Raw genomic sequence first — 14,539 nt, forward strand, 5'->3', positions numbered from 1 at the left:
TGCCAGCGAAAATGGAGTTCAGGAGTCCATTTTCACTGGCAGAGTTCTTGGGCTACCACAGGTGCCCCAACATGAATGACATCGAGCAGGCCACGCCCCCACTAGCCACACTCCCTGCCCCCCCTCCTAACACTGCCCCCCCTTCAAACACAACCCTGATACGGCCCTCAATGAAATTGAGTTTGACACCCCTGGCTTAAGGGCTCTGCTCCATCAGGAGTCCACCAGGTGCTCTGGATGGGTATCCCAGAGCATGTCGAAGGATACTGAATTTCCATGTTCCAGACCAGTAAATTTGTTCTCCAGACTTGCCCTCCTCCGCCTCTTCTTTTGACTTCCGCAGCCACTTTTCCTTTACAAAATGAATTGGTGCAGGGCAGTCAATCAAACTAGAGCGGCAATTCCGCAACCTCAGCAACTTTGAAGATGCTGGCTGAGGGATTCTGGGAGTTGAAGGCCACACCTTAGACCAGAGGTCTTCAAACTTGGCAGCTTTAAGACTTGTGGAATTCTGGGAGTTGAAGTCCACAAGTCTTAAAGCTGCCAAGTTTGAAGACCTCTGCCTTAGACATTGCTATGGTTGAGAAAGAAAGAACTAGAGAGACAAGCCCTGAAACTGAACTAGGCCAGAGGTCCCCAACCCCCAGTCCGTGGATCAGCATGGGGCCCAGGCATGCCAGAAACTGGGCCACACAAATAAGCGAAGCCCCATCCGTGGCATGCAGGCAGCATGCAAAACCACACACCCTCTGGTCCACAGAAAAACGTCTCTCCACGGAACCTGTCTCTGATGCCCCAAAAGTTGGGGGCCACTGGACCAGGGGTGAAATCCAGCAGGTTCTGACTAACTGGTAGCGGAAATTCTGAGTAGTTCGGAGAACCGGCAAATACCACCTCTGGCTGGCCCCAGAGTGGGGTGGGAATGGAGATTTTGCAGCATCCTTCCCCTGCCACGCCCACCAAGCCACACCCACAGAACCAGTAGTAAAAAAAATTGGATTTCACCACTGCACTGGACTACTTTATACCTGGATGGAAAGAACCTCCTTCTGCAGTCTTCCTGGCCAGGAACTCCCTTCTCTGTGGCTGCTGGGTGGAACCTGGCTCCTTCTTGCCTCTTTCCTAACCCTACATTCTTGGGGTGGTTTATGCTTCTCCTGCGCCAGTTCCTGCAGCTAAACCCTACTCTCCAAACATATCCAGAGGCCGCAACTCTTGCCAGCCAGAAGAGGGCAACCCAGAGATACCAAAACCCTAATGCTCGGCTGCCCTCTGGGGGTGAAAGGCTCACCCACGATTTCAAGGGAGGAAACAGACAAGGGGGGGGTGTAGCACGTGGAGTAACCAGCATTGGGGTCCCTTGGGAAGCCTTTATCACAGGGGAATCCTTGCTATGTCGAGGTGTGGAGTCAAAGCGCCTCCTCCTGGCATCCCGCCGGTGAATCGGGGATCCACTGTTTGAAGATGAGAAGGACTAGGGGAGACATGAGAGCAGTCTTCCAATATTGGAGGGGCTGCCACAGAGAGGAGGAAGGGGGTCAAGCTATTTTCCAAGGCACCTGAAGGCCAGACAAGGAACAATGGATGGAAACTGATCAAGGAGAGATTCAACCTGGAAATAAGGAGGAATTTTCTGACAGTGAGAACAATCAACCAATGGAACAGAAGTTGCCTTCAGAAGTTGTGGGAGCTTCATCACTGGAAGCTTTCAAGAAGAGACTGGACTGGCATCACTGGGGGAGTGGGTTGGACTAGATGACCTACAAGGTCCCTTCCAATTTTGTTAATCTCTAAAAGATCGCCATTTCCTGACCACGTGCTGGAATTGCAACTATCCGCCAAGCCGGAGAGCTGATCCGGAAGACTCGGATTCGAAAAACAGCTTATGAAAGACTGTTACTGTATATGGAGGCTCACATGCAACTCTTCCGAGCGCTCGTCGAACAGGAGGCTGGGGGTCCAGGCGGAGGTGGAGAGGGGGGGTCGGGGAGAGACGTGATTTTGCACCCTTGTAAGCAACGGTAACGGAATCCGAGCCAGCAAGCAACACCCAGGACGCGGCTCTGCCAATGCAGGTTTAGGTCGCATCAACCGAAGCGCCAGCTGGGCATCCCCAGAGGAGACCCCGGCCGCCTCTTAGCAGCAGCTAAGGCAGGAGAAAGCAGCCCCGGGGAGGGGAGGGGAGGGGGGCAAGGCGGAGGAAGCCCCCCCTCACTCCGTCTGGGAGGGGGAGGGGCGAGGGGAGGGGCGTCTGCAGGCTCGCGCGAGAAGCCGCCGCCGCGCTCCGCCCCCCCTCCCTCCTACGCCCCCCCCCCCCCAGCCCTGCAGTCCATGGAGCGGTTCGGGGCTGCCTTCGTCTTCCCGGAGGGCGAGGCGGGAGGGACCCCGGCCGGAGGAGGAGGAGGAGGGGGGGGCGGCTTGGGCGGCGACCGTCCGGCGCGGCAGCAGGCGCGGCACTACCAGCTGCTCTCGGAGCTGCAGGCGCTGGTCAAGGAGCTGCCCAGGTGGGTGGGGGGATGGGGGGCGAGGGGGGGCGGCGGGGTCTCCAGCCCCCTCCCCTCCCCCCGACCGCAACGTCCGAAGGTGGGGGGGGCAGAGGGAGCTACCCGGAAGCCCCAGGGGAAGGGGGGTGCCTGGTTTTGGGGGGCACAGCCAGGGGGTGTTTGTTCAGGGGGGAGGCAAATTTAAGGAAGGGCAGCTTCTGGAAAGCCTAACGCGATTTTTTCTAAAAAGGCGTTTTTTTAAAAAAAAATAAATAAACCAAAAATCCTTTTTGCCCCCCTTGTCTCCCCTTCCCCATCTTCCTTTCCTCCTCGCATCCCCATCCCCCTCTCTTCCCCTCCCCATCCCCCCCCCCTTTTTATTTGATTTATATGCGGGAGACTCAGGGTGGCTTACAAGGCGTTAAGCAATAGCCTTCATTCTTTTGTATATTTTATACAAAGTCAGCTTATTGCCCCCACAAACTGGGTCCTCATTTCACCTACCTTAGAAAGGATGGAAGGCTGAGTCAACCTTGAGCCTGGCGAGATTCGAACCTGCAGTAATTGCAGGCAGCGGATGTTAATAACAGTGCTTTAGTCTGCTGCGCCACCAGGGCTCTGGTTTTTAACCCCCTCTTTCTCCCAGACCCCTCCCTACCCCCTCCCCTTCAGCCTGTCCCCCACCCTAAATCCAACCCAGATTCTCACCCTCACTCACCCCTCTGAAGGCTTCCCCAGAGTCCAGGAGCCCCACTGAAGGGCAGCTTATCTCCAGGAAGGCACCTTCCCTCTGATAACTGATCACTGACAGTAACTGACCCTTCAGCCAGCAGGGATGACGTCATAAAGCCATCCGGATTCCCAAGGAGGTGACCGGCCTCCCTTCTCCACCTATCAGAGGGCACCTGCTCCTCCACCTGGGTGACCTACATCCCTGCCACACAAAGCTCTCTAGGAGGCTACCAAAGTGGTCACTCAAGCTGCCTATTTCTCATTTTTTTTGCAAGGTAGCCGTACCTCTTTGGATGTGGATGGCCTCTTGCGATAGAAGCTCCACTAAGCTCCCCCGAGCAGCTTAATGGTCAGGGGTTGGAAGCAGGCTTAACTGAGTTTAGGGTAGGCCTTGAAATACATTTAGAACAGAGCAGGAATAGGAATAGAACTGGAAGGGACCTTGGAGGTCTTCTAGTCCAGCCCATTGCTCAAGCAGGAGACCCTATACCATTTCAGACAAGTGACTGTCCAGTCTCTTCGTAAAAGCCTCCAGAGATGGAGCACCCATGAATTCTGGTGGCAAGCTGTTCCACTGGCTAAGTGTCCTCACTTTAGGAAGGTTTCTACCTTAATTCCAACCTGGAATTAAGAAGTTTCTCCTTAATTCCAGGTTGCTTCTCTCCTTGATTAGTTTCCAACCATTGTTTCTTGTCCTGCTTTCTGGTACTTTGGAGAATTATTTGACCCCCTCTTCTTTGTGGCAGCCTCTCAAGTACTGTTATCATGTCACCCCTAATTCTTCTTTTCTTTAGACTTTCCAAACCCAAATCCTGCAGCCATTCTTCATCTGTTTTAGTCTCCAGGCCCTTATTTGTCCCATTGTCCAACAAGACTGAGCTAACACGGGTGTCAAACTCAATTTTGTGGAGGGCCACATCACGGTTGTGTTTGACCTGTAGGGGAGGCGCAGTATGGCCAGCATGACATCACTTGTATCGGGAGCGCCTGTGGTGGCCCCAGCGCTCTGCCAGAGAAAATTGAGCTTGGGAGGGCTGCGCGTGGCCCTCCCAAGCTCTGTTTCCGCTGGCAGAGGCACAGCAGGCCAGCTGAAATGAAAAAATGCTGGTGACCTTTTACCCCTGCACCATAGAGAGTATTTTAACTTACTGCAACCTTTATTGCCAACTGCACAGTGGCAGATAGGACAGCGCTCCAGAGGATCAACGTCATTGCCCAGAGGATCATGGGTTGCCCTCCCCCCTCTTTGGAAGAGCTTAATAGCCCCCCTGCCTTAAGAAAGTTCAAAACATTTTTAAAGATCCATCTCATCCTGGGCACCCTTTTTTTTTTTGAACTATTACCATCTGGCAGACAGTACAGGACAATAAAAACAAGGACAAATAGGCTGAAAAACAGCTTCTATCCCAGGGCAGTAACTATACTGAATTCTACTGTATAGTGCAGTGATGGCTAATCTTTTTGCCATCACGTGCCAAAAGTGGGGGGCTGTCACCCGCGCGCATGCCCACACCCATAATTCTATGTGCCCTGCCCCCACCCATGCACGTGCGACCCCCCCCCCCGCACTCCCCCCGCTTTTGGCACGCGATGGCACAGTGGGCCCGGTAGGCCCGTCTTTTCTTCTCCCCAGGTTCCAGAGCCTCTCATGGCCTCCCCCCGCGGAGGGCCTCTGGGGACCGAAAACGGCGCATGCGCTGACTTCTCGTGAAACCGGAAGGCCTGAAAATTAGTTGGCCGGCGCACGCATGCGTGCTGGAGCTGACCTCGCGTGCCCACTGATATGGCTTCATGTGCCACCTGTGGCATGCGTGCCAAAGGTTCACCATCATGGGTATAGTGCAATATTAATGCAATATCGGGTTTTCAATTCAGTTGTATAGAATGTGAAGGATGTGTGTTTGTGTTTTATTTTTATAATTATAATCTACACAGAAGATGGCATTTAATTTCGTTGTACGAGATGCAACGACACTAAAGTAAACTAACAATTGAAAGAGGCAATTTACGGGCCTCTTTCCATGGTTGAGTTTCCATGGTTGAGATTCACTTGCCCTCCCGTTCAGCGCAGTCCTGATGACACAGAAGTTTCTTTCCCCCAGTTCTTCTCAGCAGAGGCTCTCCTACACCATCCTCAGCGACCTGGCCTTGGCCCTCCTTGATGGGACCGTCTTTGAGATCGTACAGGGCCTGCTGGACATCCAGCACCTGACGGAGCGAAACCTCTACAACCAGCGGCTCAAACTGCAGACGGAGCATCGAGGCAAGTGAGCCACTTGCACAAAATTGGGCTGTGAAATAAATGACCTGGGAGGCAGAGGGTTTTGAGATGTTTGGGTAGTTTAATTTAGATTCCTGCACTGAGAGGGGCTTGGACCCGAAGGCCGCAGTGGAGAAGCTCTGATACAGATACAGATTAACAGAGTTGGAAAGGGATCTTGTAGGTCATCTAGTCCAACCCCCTGCCCAAGCAGGAGACCCTACACCATTTCTGACAGAGGGCCGTCCGGTCTCTTCTTGAAAGCCTCCAGTGATGAAGCTCCCACAACGTCTGAAGGCAACTTCAGTTCCATTGGTTTATTTTATTATTTATTTATTTATTTATTTATTATTAGTCATATTTCTATGCCGCCCACTCTCTGAGGACTCTGGGCGGCTTACACAGTATACTAAATAGCATATTGCCCTCTAACAATCTGGGTCCTCATTTTACCCACCTCGGAAGGATGGAAGGCTGAGTCAACCTTGAGCTGGTGAGATTTGATCTGCTGAACTAGCAGTCAGCTAAAGTAGCTGCAGTACTGCACCCTAACCACTGCGCCACCTTGACTGATCCTTTCTCCCTCCCTTTCTCTTGTCCAGCCACTCTCTCTCCCTGTGCTGGTCATTACAGGAAGTCCTTGACTTACGACTACGATTGAGCCCAAAATTTCCGTTCTTAAGTGAGACACTTGTTAAGAGAGTTTTGCCCCATTTTACAACCTTTCTCGGCACAGTGAATCTAGCTTCCCCGTTGACTTTGCTTGTCAAAAGATCGCAAGAGGGGATCACACAACCCTGGGACACACCAACGGTCGTAAGTATGAGTCAGTTGCCAAGCACCTGAATTATGATTGCATGAGCAAGGGGATGCTACAAAGGTTGCAACTGTGAAAAACGGTTGCAAGTCACTTTTTTCAGTGCCGTTGTAACCAGTGCCTTGGTGGCACAGCGGACTAAAGTACTGTTAAAGTAGCACTTAGCTGCCAGCTGCGTGCAATTACTGCGAGTTCAAATCTCACCAGGCTCAAGGTTGACTCAGCCTTCCATCCTTTCGAGGTAGGTAAAATGAGGACCCGGATTGTGGGGGCAATAAGCTGACTTTGTATATATATAAAAAAAAAGAACACCGCTTTGGGGGGGGGGTGAAAGCCCTACTAAGCAGGTATATACAAAAGTATGAAGGCTATTGCTTAAAAGCATTGTAAGCCGCCCTGAGTCTCTGGAGAAGGGCGGCATATAAATTGAACCAATAAATAAATAAATAAATAAACTTTGAGCGGTCACTAAAGGAACTGTTGTAAGTCGAGGACTACCTGTACACTCCAGGAACACAGCAGAGTAGCCAACAGAGGCTGTGAGTAGGTTAGTCTGGCTGCATCCTGGGGACCTCATTCCGTTTTCCCGCTCCCTTTCTCACCAGCCCTGAAGCAGGAGACCTTCCGCAAACACAAGGAGGACCAGCAGAGCTGCCAGCCACACAACCTGCCCCTTCTGAAGGCCGCTCAGCAGCGAGAGATGGAGGTAAAGGCAGCCGTAGCCACAGTCGGAGTACCCTTGGTGGGGGTGAAGGTGGGATGGAGGGCCTCCTTGCCCCTTAGCCCATGGCTCGAAGCACCGTTCAAAATGCCAAACGCTGTTAATGGCGGTTCTCCTTTGGCCTTCTGGGTTTCTCCTTTGCTCAGGCTGTGGAGCAGCGAATTCAGACCGAGCTGCGGATGATGGACGAGAAAATAGTCTTGGAGCTGGATCAGAAAGTGGTGGACCAACAGAGCACCCTGGAGAAAGCTGGCGTCTCTGGCTTCTACATCACCACCAATCCCCAGGTCTGTTTAAGCCGGAAGGCTGCCTTGCCCAAAGCTGAGTGCCAGCAAGAAGGTGGCACTCAGCTTTGGGCAAGGCAACCCAAAGGGGTGGAAGGATGGGGGAGGGGGCTGCAGATACCCTATTCTGTGGGGGGGGGAAGCTACTCACTCTAGAGCCATGATGGCGAACTTATGGCATGCGTGCCACATCGGTGGGAGCCATATCGGTGGGCATGCAAGCATTGCCCTAGCTCAGCTCTGGTGCCCATGCGTGCGCAGGCCAACTGATTTTCGGGCCCACCGGAAGTCGGGAAACAGGCTGTTTCTAGCCTCCAGGGGGGAGGCCCGTTTTTCACTCTCCCCAGGCTCCAGAGGCTTTCTAGGAGCCTATGGAGGGTGAAAACGGCCTTTCCCACCCCCCTGGAGGCCAGAAACATGGGACCGGAGGTCCGGAAACGGGCCATTTCCAGCCTCCGGAGGGTCTCGGGGGGGTGGGGGTGGAGGCCGTTTTCGCCCTCCCCAGGCTCCAAGAAAGCCTCTGGAGCCTGGGGAGGTCAAAAATGGGCCTACCGGGCCCACCGTGCCATTGAATGCCAAAAGCAGGGGGGAGCGCAGAGAGGTTGCCCGCACATGCGTTTGTGGGGGGGTGCATTGAATTATGGGTGTGGGCACACATGTGTGCAACACCCCCGCACTTCCCATCCCCGCTTTTGGCATGCGACAGCAAAAAGGTTAGCTATCACTGCTCTAGAGGGTCTAGCAGGGAGAGATGCAAGGGCCCATCTTCTCCCCTCCTGAGATTAAGGGATGGGGGCTCTAGCGGCCCACCCACTTGGAAATTGCTTAACAACACCCCCACCCCAGGAGCAGAGCAGCCTGCTAGGAATAGAGGGAATGGGGGCTCGTCTACCGGACCTGCAGAATCTCTTTACATAGCAGCAACAGATGGCCCTGGAGGAGAGACACGTGTTTATTTTTTATACTATGAAGGGGAGTGGTGTGGTGGCCTAGAGGTGGAGCTCTTGCCTCACAATCAGGAGGGTGTGTGTTCGATCCTAGGTAGAGGCAGATATTTCTCTTTCTGGGCACATGGATAACATATCTGCTAACAAAACTCCACACTGGCTTCTCATCCAGAGGTCTTCAAACTTGGCAGCTTTAAGACTTGTGGACTCCAACTCCCAGAATTCTCCAGCCAGCTATGCTATTCTGGGAGTTGAAGTCCACAAGTCTTAAAGTTGCCAAGTTTGAAGACCTCTGTTCTATTCCCTTTGCTTCTTGCAAGATGTTTTGCCGACGGATGGGTGGAAGAAGTTGGCTTGCTTTTATTTCTAAATTAAACGAAACATAAAACTCTTTTTGTTTCTCTCCCAGGAATTGATGCTCCAAATGAATATGCTGGAGCTCATCCGGAAGCTGCAGCAAAGGGAAATGCAGCCCAGGCAGCTGTTCTCTTGAGAAGGGACACGGGGACCGTCTCCCACCACACCTGGTATTGACCCTCGTGGCTCTGGTGGAAAAATGGATGACGAGTGTGTTGTTTTTATTTAAGAGGCTTGCCCCACAAGAGAGCAGAACAAGGCCGGGGGTCAGGCAGGCCCAGAGCTTTCTTGCTGCCCCCCCCCCACCCCCCTCGCGTGAAGGAGCTCAGATCAAGTTTGTCTTTGGTCCTTTTTACAACGGGGGTCCTGGTTTGTTTGTTTTTTAATAACGCTTGAGGAATTTCCAAAATATCTAAAGGTTGATATTTTGAAATTGTAATATAGGGAATACAGGCTGTAAAAAGGCAATAAACGCCATTTATTTATTCAGTATGTAGATTTCTATGGATGCCCATCTCAAATACATGATTCCAGGTGCCTAACAGTATTCAAAAGGATAAAAACATAGATTAAAAAACACATAGCAGCTGGGGGGGGGGGTGGAATTGCAGAAGCAACCATCAACATTCAGCCCCACCAAGAAAGGAGCTGTGTTGTATAGCTCGGTTCAAGCCCACGGCCAACTCTCCAAGTTTTTCGTCTTGGAGAAGGAAGCGTTGGGAGAAGGAACAAGAAGAGCCCCATGGATGGGAGTGTTTCCAGAATTTGATTTTTATGATACGGAACAGTTTTTTTTAATCACTCCCATATATTTAGCAAACAGCATTTTATATACCACTTCACAGTGTTTTACAGCCTTCTCTAAGTGATTTACAGAATCAGCCTCTTGCCCCCAAAAATCTGGGTCCTCATTTTACCGACCTCAGAAAATTGGAAGGCTGAGCCAACCTTCAGCCAGTCAGGATCAAACCCCTGCCAGACAGCAGAATTAGCCTGCAATACTGCATTCCAACCACTGCGCCACCACAGTTCTAGTATTCTGGTACACAATGAATTAGTGTTAAATGTCTTTTAAACTTGGTAACCTGATGATGTTAGGACATCAACTCCCACAATTCCCCAGTCAACAACCTGGGAGTTGGTCCAAACATGAGAACTGGAAATAAGGTACTTGCAGATAATAGGTAAAATAGGATTTCTTTATTGTTCTGATTCCGTTATATGTGGAGAATAGAATGAATAGAGCAGAGCACAGTACAACACAACATAATTTTTTATTAGCCAAGTGTGATTGGACACACAAGAAATTTCAGGTGCATAAACTCACAGTATATATGCAAACAACAAATAATCGGTCATAGATCATAAATAATAATTACAATCATTAATCATAAGTTACAAACATCAATTTTATAAATCATAAACTAATATAAGTTAGGAAAGATGAGAAATGAGACAGTGCTGTGGGAATTAAGTGTTTAGCCAAGTAATGGCATGGGGGGGAAATCTGTCCTGTGTCTAGTTTTAAGGGGAGAAGTTGAAATAAATTATGTCCAGGATGCGAGGATCTGTAAATATTTTCCCAGCCCTCTTTTTGACTCGTGCAGTATACAGGCACTCAGTGGAAGGCAGGTTGGTAGCCATTGTTTTTTCTGCAGTTCTGATTATCCTCCGAAGTCCGTGTCTGTCTTGTTGGGTTGCAGAACCAAATCAGACAGTTATGAAGGTGCAGATGACAGACTCAATCAATTCCTCTGTAGACGTTGGATCAGCAGCAGCTCGGGAAGTTTGAGCTTTTCTGAGTTGATGCAGGAAAAACATTCATTATTTTCCTTTTTAATGATGGTTCTAATGTGAAGCAGCCATTTCAAGTCCTGGGAGATTATAGAATGCAAAAATGTGAAGGACTCTACTGCCGAGAGATACTGTGCTATCAAAAATAGTAAGGGGTAAAATAGGAGCTATTGGTACCGGTAGTTGTTGCTAGGCATACAGCTTTGTTTAGTGGAAATGAATGATTTCATATTGTTTGACCCAGCCTGTATTACCAAGAAATGATGGAAAATATAAATTTGTGAGAAAGGTTAAATGCAATGGAAAGGAAAATGGCTTAAAATTTTAATACATTTTGAGGGCTTTGCCCAATTCACTTAAATATTTTAATTGATAAGATTTTTTTTAACAGAACACATACCTAGGATTTGTTTTGTGGGAAGCTTCCCCGCCCCCCGCCCCCCCGAAGAATGAAATATTTTGGGTAATATTAAAAAAATGCAGAATATTATATTTCCCTAAAGGAGAAATGGAGAAACATGTTATTAGAGGCAGAAAGCATGCCCCAGTCTTTCTTAATAGCCCACAGCATATGCCAGCACTTAAGGAGATAAAGAGCTTATTGGAAAAAGGAAGCCAACTATCTAGATGGCTCTATTCATAAGCAAAGCAAATACTGCAGGCAGAAACCCATTCAAGACAGGATATTTCAAAACTCCTTGCAGCAAAGTTTGACAGTTAACAAAAGCAGAATGGCAGGATTAGAACAAGCAGCCCCTCACCCAAGATCCAGCACAGGACAAAAGCCATTAGCCACAATAGGAATTGCCCAACACCCTCTCAGAACACAAGCCCCTCCATTGCACAACCCCCACCCCACCCCCAGCAGCATTTCAGGACCTGTATAAAAAACTCTGGCAGTCATCTAGCTCGGGGGTCTCCAACCTTGGCCACTTTAAGCCTGGAGGACTTCAACTCCCAGAATTCCCCAGCCAGCAAAGCTAATCTAGCTAATTGTTCAGCTGACCCAGAATCATAAACCCTGGTAGTCCTGTTCACCAATAAGCAGAAACTTTCTTTCCAATCAGCCGCCATGATGTTTCCAGTGTTTCTCCGCCAGCTTGGAACTGAACCAGATGGATTTTTCTTCCAACAGTTTTCTAAAGCCAAGTTTTTCATACAAAAATAGTGTTTTAATTTGTACTATATGAAAATCCTGAATATGTACCACTGCTAGCCCAACTTAAAAATTACTATTGGGCAGCTTTAAAAGCCATGGCAAGTCCTTTGAGCCAAGTACGGTAGGAACTCTGAAATTTAAAGCAACGGTGAATTTAAGGAAATTGAAGTTTGAAAGATTGAAAGTGGGATAATTAGATAATACTGCTAACAATGTTATTAAATTGCATAATCAAATTTAGAATACACCAATGATTGCTGAATTATGTGGCATTGAATTTAAGGAAATACTAAATGTTTCTTATTATTTTAAAGCCAAGTTAGACCAACAGAAAATTATTTCTGGAAGTGACTGCATTCTTCAACAGCCGTTTAAAAATAGTTTAACAGTTATTCTTAAACTGGCAAGGTAACAATTTTGAACAGACTTCCATGTGTTTGATTTGGTCAAGTCCAATGGAAATTCTTGCATGGTTAGTGCTGAACTAATGTTGGGGGAGGAAATTTGAGTTTTAAAAATGTGAATATGCTGCTAAATTATATTCCAGAAATCTGGAATTCATCTATCTGAGAAGCCTTGAATATACGGTGCCTGGACTTAAGGAAAAAGGATGATAGATGATGGCAGATTGGCTAAAAGAAAATTGTCCATTCTCCCCCTGAATTGGCTCTATATGATGGAAGAAGCCCAGCTGGACAAAATAAGTTTTTTAAATTATCTATTTATTCATTATTAGATTTGTGTGCTGCCTATATCATCTAGATAATTCCAGATGATATAGGCATCTAGATAATTCCAGATGGGCCTTGCTTTAATTTGCTACTTCAAAATTGACTATAATTAGTTCCATACCCAGGAGCCTGTTTTTGGTACTGTAAAATTTATAATTACTGTAGAATTTACAATTCTATTTTATTCTCTCTTTTTTTAAAAAAAAAAGGCCAATGCAATCCTAAATTGCATTAACAGAGGGATACAATCAAGATCAAGGGAGGTACTAATATCACTCTATAAAGCCTTAGTAAGGCCACACCTAGAGTCCTGCATCCAGTTTTGGTCACCACACAATATAAGAAAGATGTTGAGACTCTAGAAAAAGTGCAGAGAAGAGCAACCAAGAAGATTAGGGGACTGGAGGCTAAAACATACGATGAACGGTTGCAGGAACTGGGCATGGCTAGTCTAGTGAAGAGAAGGACCAGGGAAGGCAGGATAGCGTCTTCCAATACTTGAGAGGCTGCCACAGAGAGGAAGGGGTCAAGCTATTTTCCAAAGCAAGGGTCACTAACCTTTCAGACTTCAGGGACCACTAAATTCATAATTTTAAATCCCGCAGACCACTAATATGATTTTTTAAAAAAGATAAATGATATTTAGTGCAATATAAAAATGCAAATAATTTTTCTGCGGACCACCAAAATTTTCTCGCGGACCACCAGTGGTCCATGGACCACCTGTTCCAAAGCACCTGAAGGCCGGACAAGGAATAATGGATGGAAACTGAACAAGAAGAGATTCAACCTAGAAATAAGGAAGAATTTTCTGACAGTGAGAGCAATCAACCGATGGAACAGAAGTTGCCTTCAGAAGTTGTGGGAGCTTCATCACTGGAGGCTTTCAAGAAGAGACTGGACTGCCATCCGTCAGAAGTGGTGTAGGGTCTCCTGCTTGGGCGGGGGGTTGGACTGGATGACCTACAAGGTCCCTTAAAACTCTGTTAATCTGTAAATTATTTTGGAACAAAGTAAAATAACTTGCTTAGCATGTTACTGTGTCTCTTGAGTCAAGTGTTGACTCCCTGCAATTGCAATTTTCTTGGTAACATTTTTGGAAGGGATCTGTCCTGTCACCTTCTTCCAATGACAGAATGCGGGATCCAAGGTCACCTAACTGGCTCCGTGCCTAATGCAGGACTGGATCTACTGGTTTCCGTCCTTAAGCAGGGACAGAAACAGGTTCTCTTGGCACATGAGCTACGGTTAAAACGCAGCATGTAAGTTTTGTATCCAATTTCTATCTGCTTATTTAAAATTAGTTATTCAGTTATCTTACAAGGAGAGAAAAATAGGCTAAAATAACAGAAATAAGCAATAAAATACAGTTAATAAAATAATCCTGTGCTGGGGAAAATAACATCATACAGGTAGTCCTTAAATTACAACAGTTCATTTAGTGACCGAAGTTACAAGGGCACTGAAAAAAAGCAACTCATGACCATTTTTCACACTTAACGACCGTTCCATCATCCCTATGGTCACATGATCAATATTCGGACGCTTGGCAACTGACTCACATTTATGACGGTTGCAGTGACCTGGGGTCGTGATCCCCTGTGGTGACAAGCCAAGTCCATGGGGAATCCAGATTCACTTAACAACCTGTTAAGTTAACAATTGCAATGATTCACTTAACAACGGTGGCAAGAAAAGTCATAAAATGGCTCAAAAAAACCCTCACCAAATGTCTCACTTAGCAAAATAAATTTTGGGCTCAATTTTGGTCATAAATCAAGGACTACCTGTAGCAGAGCTCTTAGAAATTGCTGGATTTTTTCAAAGAAAGGTAAAATGCAGCTGAGGAGGGGAGCTCAGTGGGGAGGGAGGGGGGTGATCGGCAGTCCTTCCAACCTTTTCCTCTTGGGAAGAATCTCGTCTAAATCAGCCTCCCCCCTCCCTGAAAGGGCCTGGATCCCCCCCCCCCCCATGCCTGGAGAGGAAGAGCAGCCTGGGCCACTTCCCAACCAGGACTCCAATTCAATTCCAACCTTTATTGTCAATGCACAAGATGGGTACAATGAGATTGGATGAGCCTCCCTTCCTGCAGCCCCCCCCTCCAAACACAAAATACACCCCAATGACTTATAGAAGATGAAAAAAGCCCTAACCCAATAGATCATACTAACAGACACATGATCCTTTATGCATATATGTGCCTATATAATATTATATTGCACCAGTGTAGACCTATTGCGCCTTGTGGCCAAAC

General features: G+C 48.0%; 1 protein-coding gene across 4 annotated transcripts; it reads left to right on the forward strand.

The window, feature by feature from the left end:
• Positions 1-1,337: 1,337 nt before the first annotated feature.
• On the forward strand, positions 1,338-10,756 carry DGCR6 (DiGeorge syndrome critical region gene 6). 4 transcript variants are annotated; one of them, XM_087880156.1, is made up of 5 exons: positions 1,338-2,021; positions 5,318-5,478; positions 6,898-6,998; positions 7,160-7,300; positions 8,654-10,756. In XM_087880156.1, exons 1-5 carry the CDS (start codon positions 1,906-1,908, stop codon positions 8,735-8,737), a joined length of 603 nt encoding a protein of 200 aa, XP_087736282.1. In that variant the 5' UTR covers positions 1,338-1,905; the 3' UTR covers positions 8,738-10,756. The 4 variants fall into 4 exon arrangements, with proteins under 4 accessions (XP_087736282.1, XP_034294338.2, XP_087736280.1 ...); XM_034438447.3 differs by lacking the exon at positions 1,338-2,021 and adding an exon at positions 2,233-2,504; XM_087880154.1 differs by lacking the exon at positions 1,338-2,021 and adding an exon at positions 2,312-2,504 and having other exon boundaries at positions 5,318-5,482.
• The last annotated feature ends 3,783 nt before the right edge of the window (positions 10,757-14,539 follow it).

The sequence above is a fragment of the Pantherophis guttatus genome, chromosome 17, assembly GCF_059756535.1.
Source record: "Pantherophis guttatus breed Tessera chromosome 17, ASM5975653v1, whole genome shotgun sequence".
Classification (NCBI taxonomy): domain Eukaryota; kingdom Metazoa; phylum Chordata; class Lepidosauria; order Squamata; family Colubridae; genus Pantherophis; species Pantherophis guttatus.

Coding starts and splice junctions, on each gene's coding strand:
- DGCR6 (XM_087880154.1), top strand. CDS start 2,332: ATGGAGCGGTTCGGGGCTGCCTTCGTCTTCCCGGAGGGCGAGGCGGGA. Junction 5,483..6,897: donor CAGACGGAGCATCGAGGCAA/GTGAGCCACTTG, acceptor CTTTCTCACCAG/CCCTGAAGCAGGAGACCTTC. Junction 7,301..8,653: donor ACATCACCACCAATCCCCAG/GTCTGTTTAAGC, acceptor TTTCTCTCCCAG/GAATTGATGCTCCAAATGAA.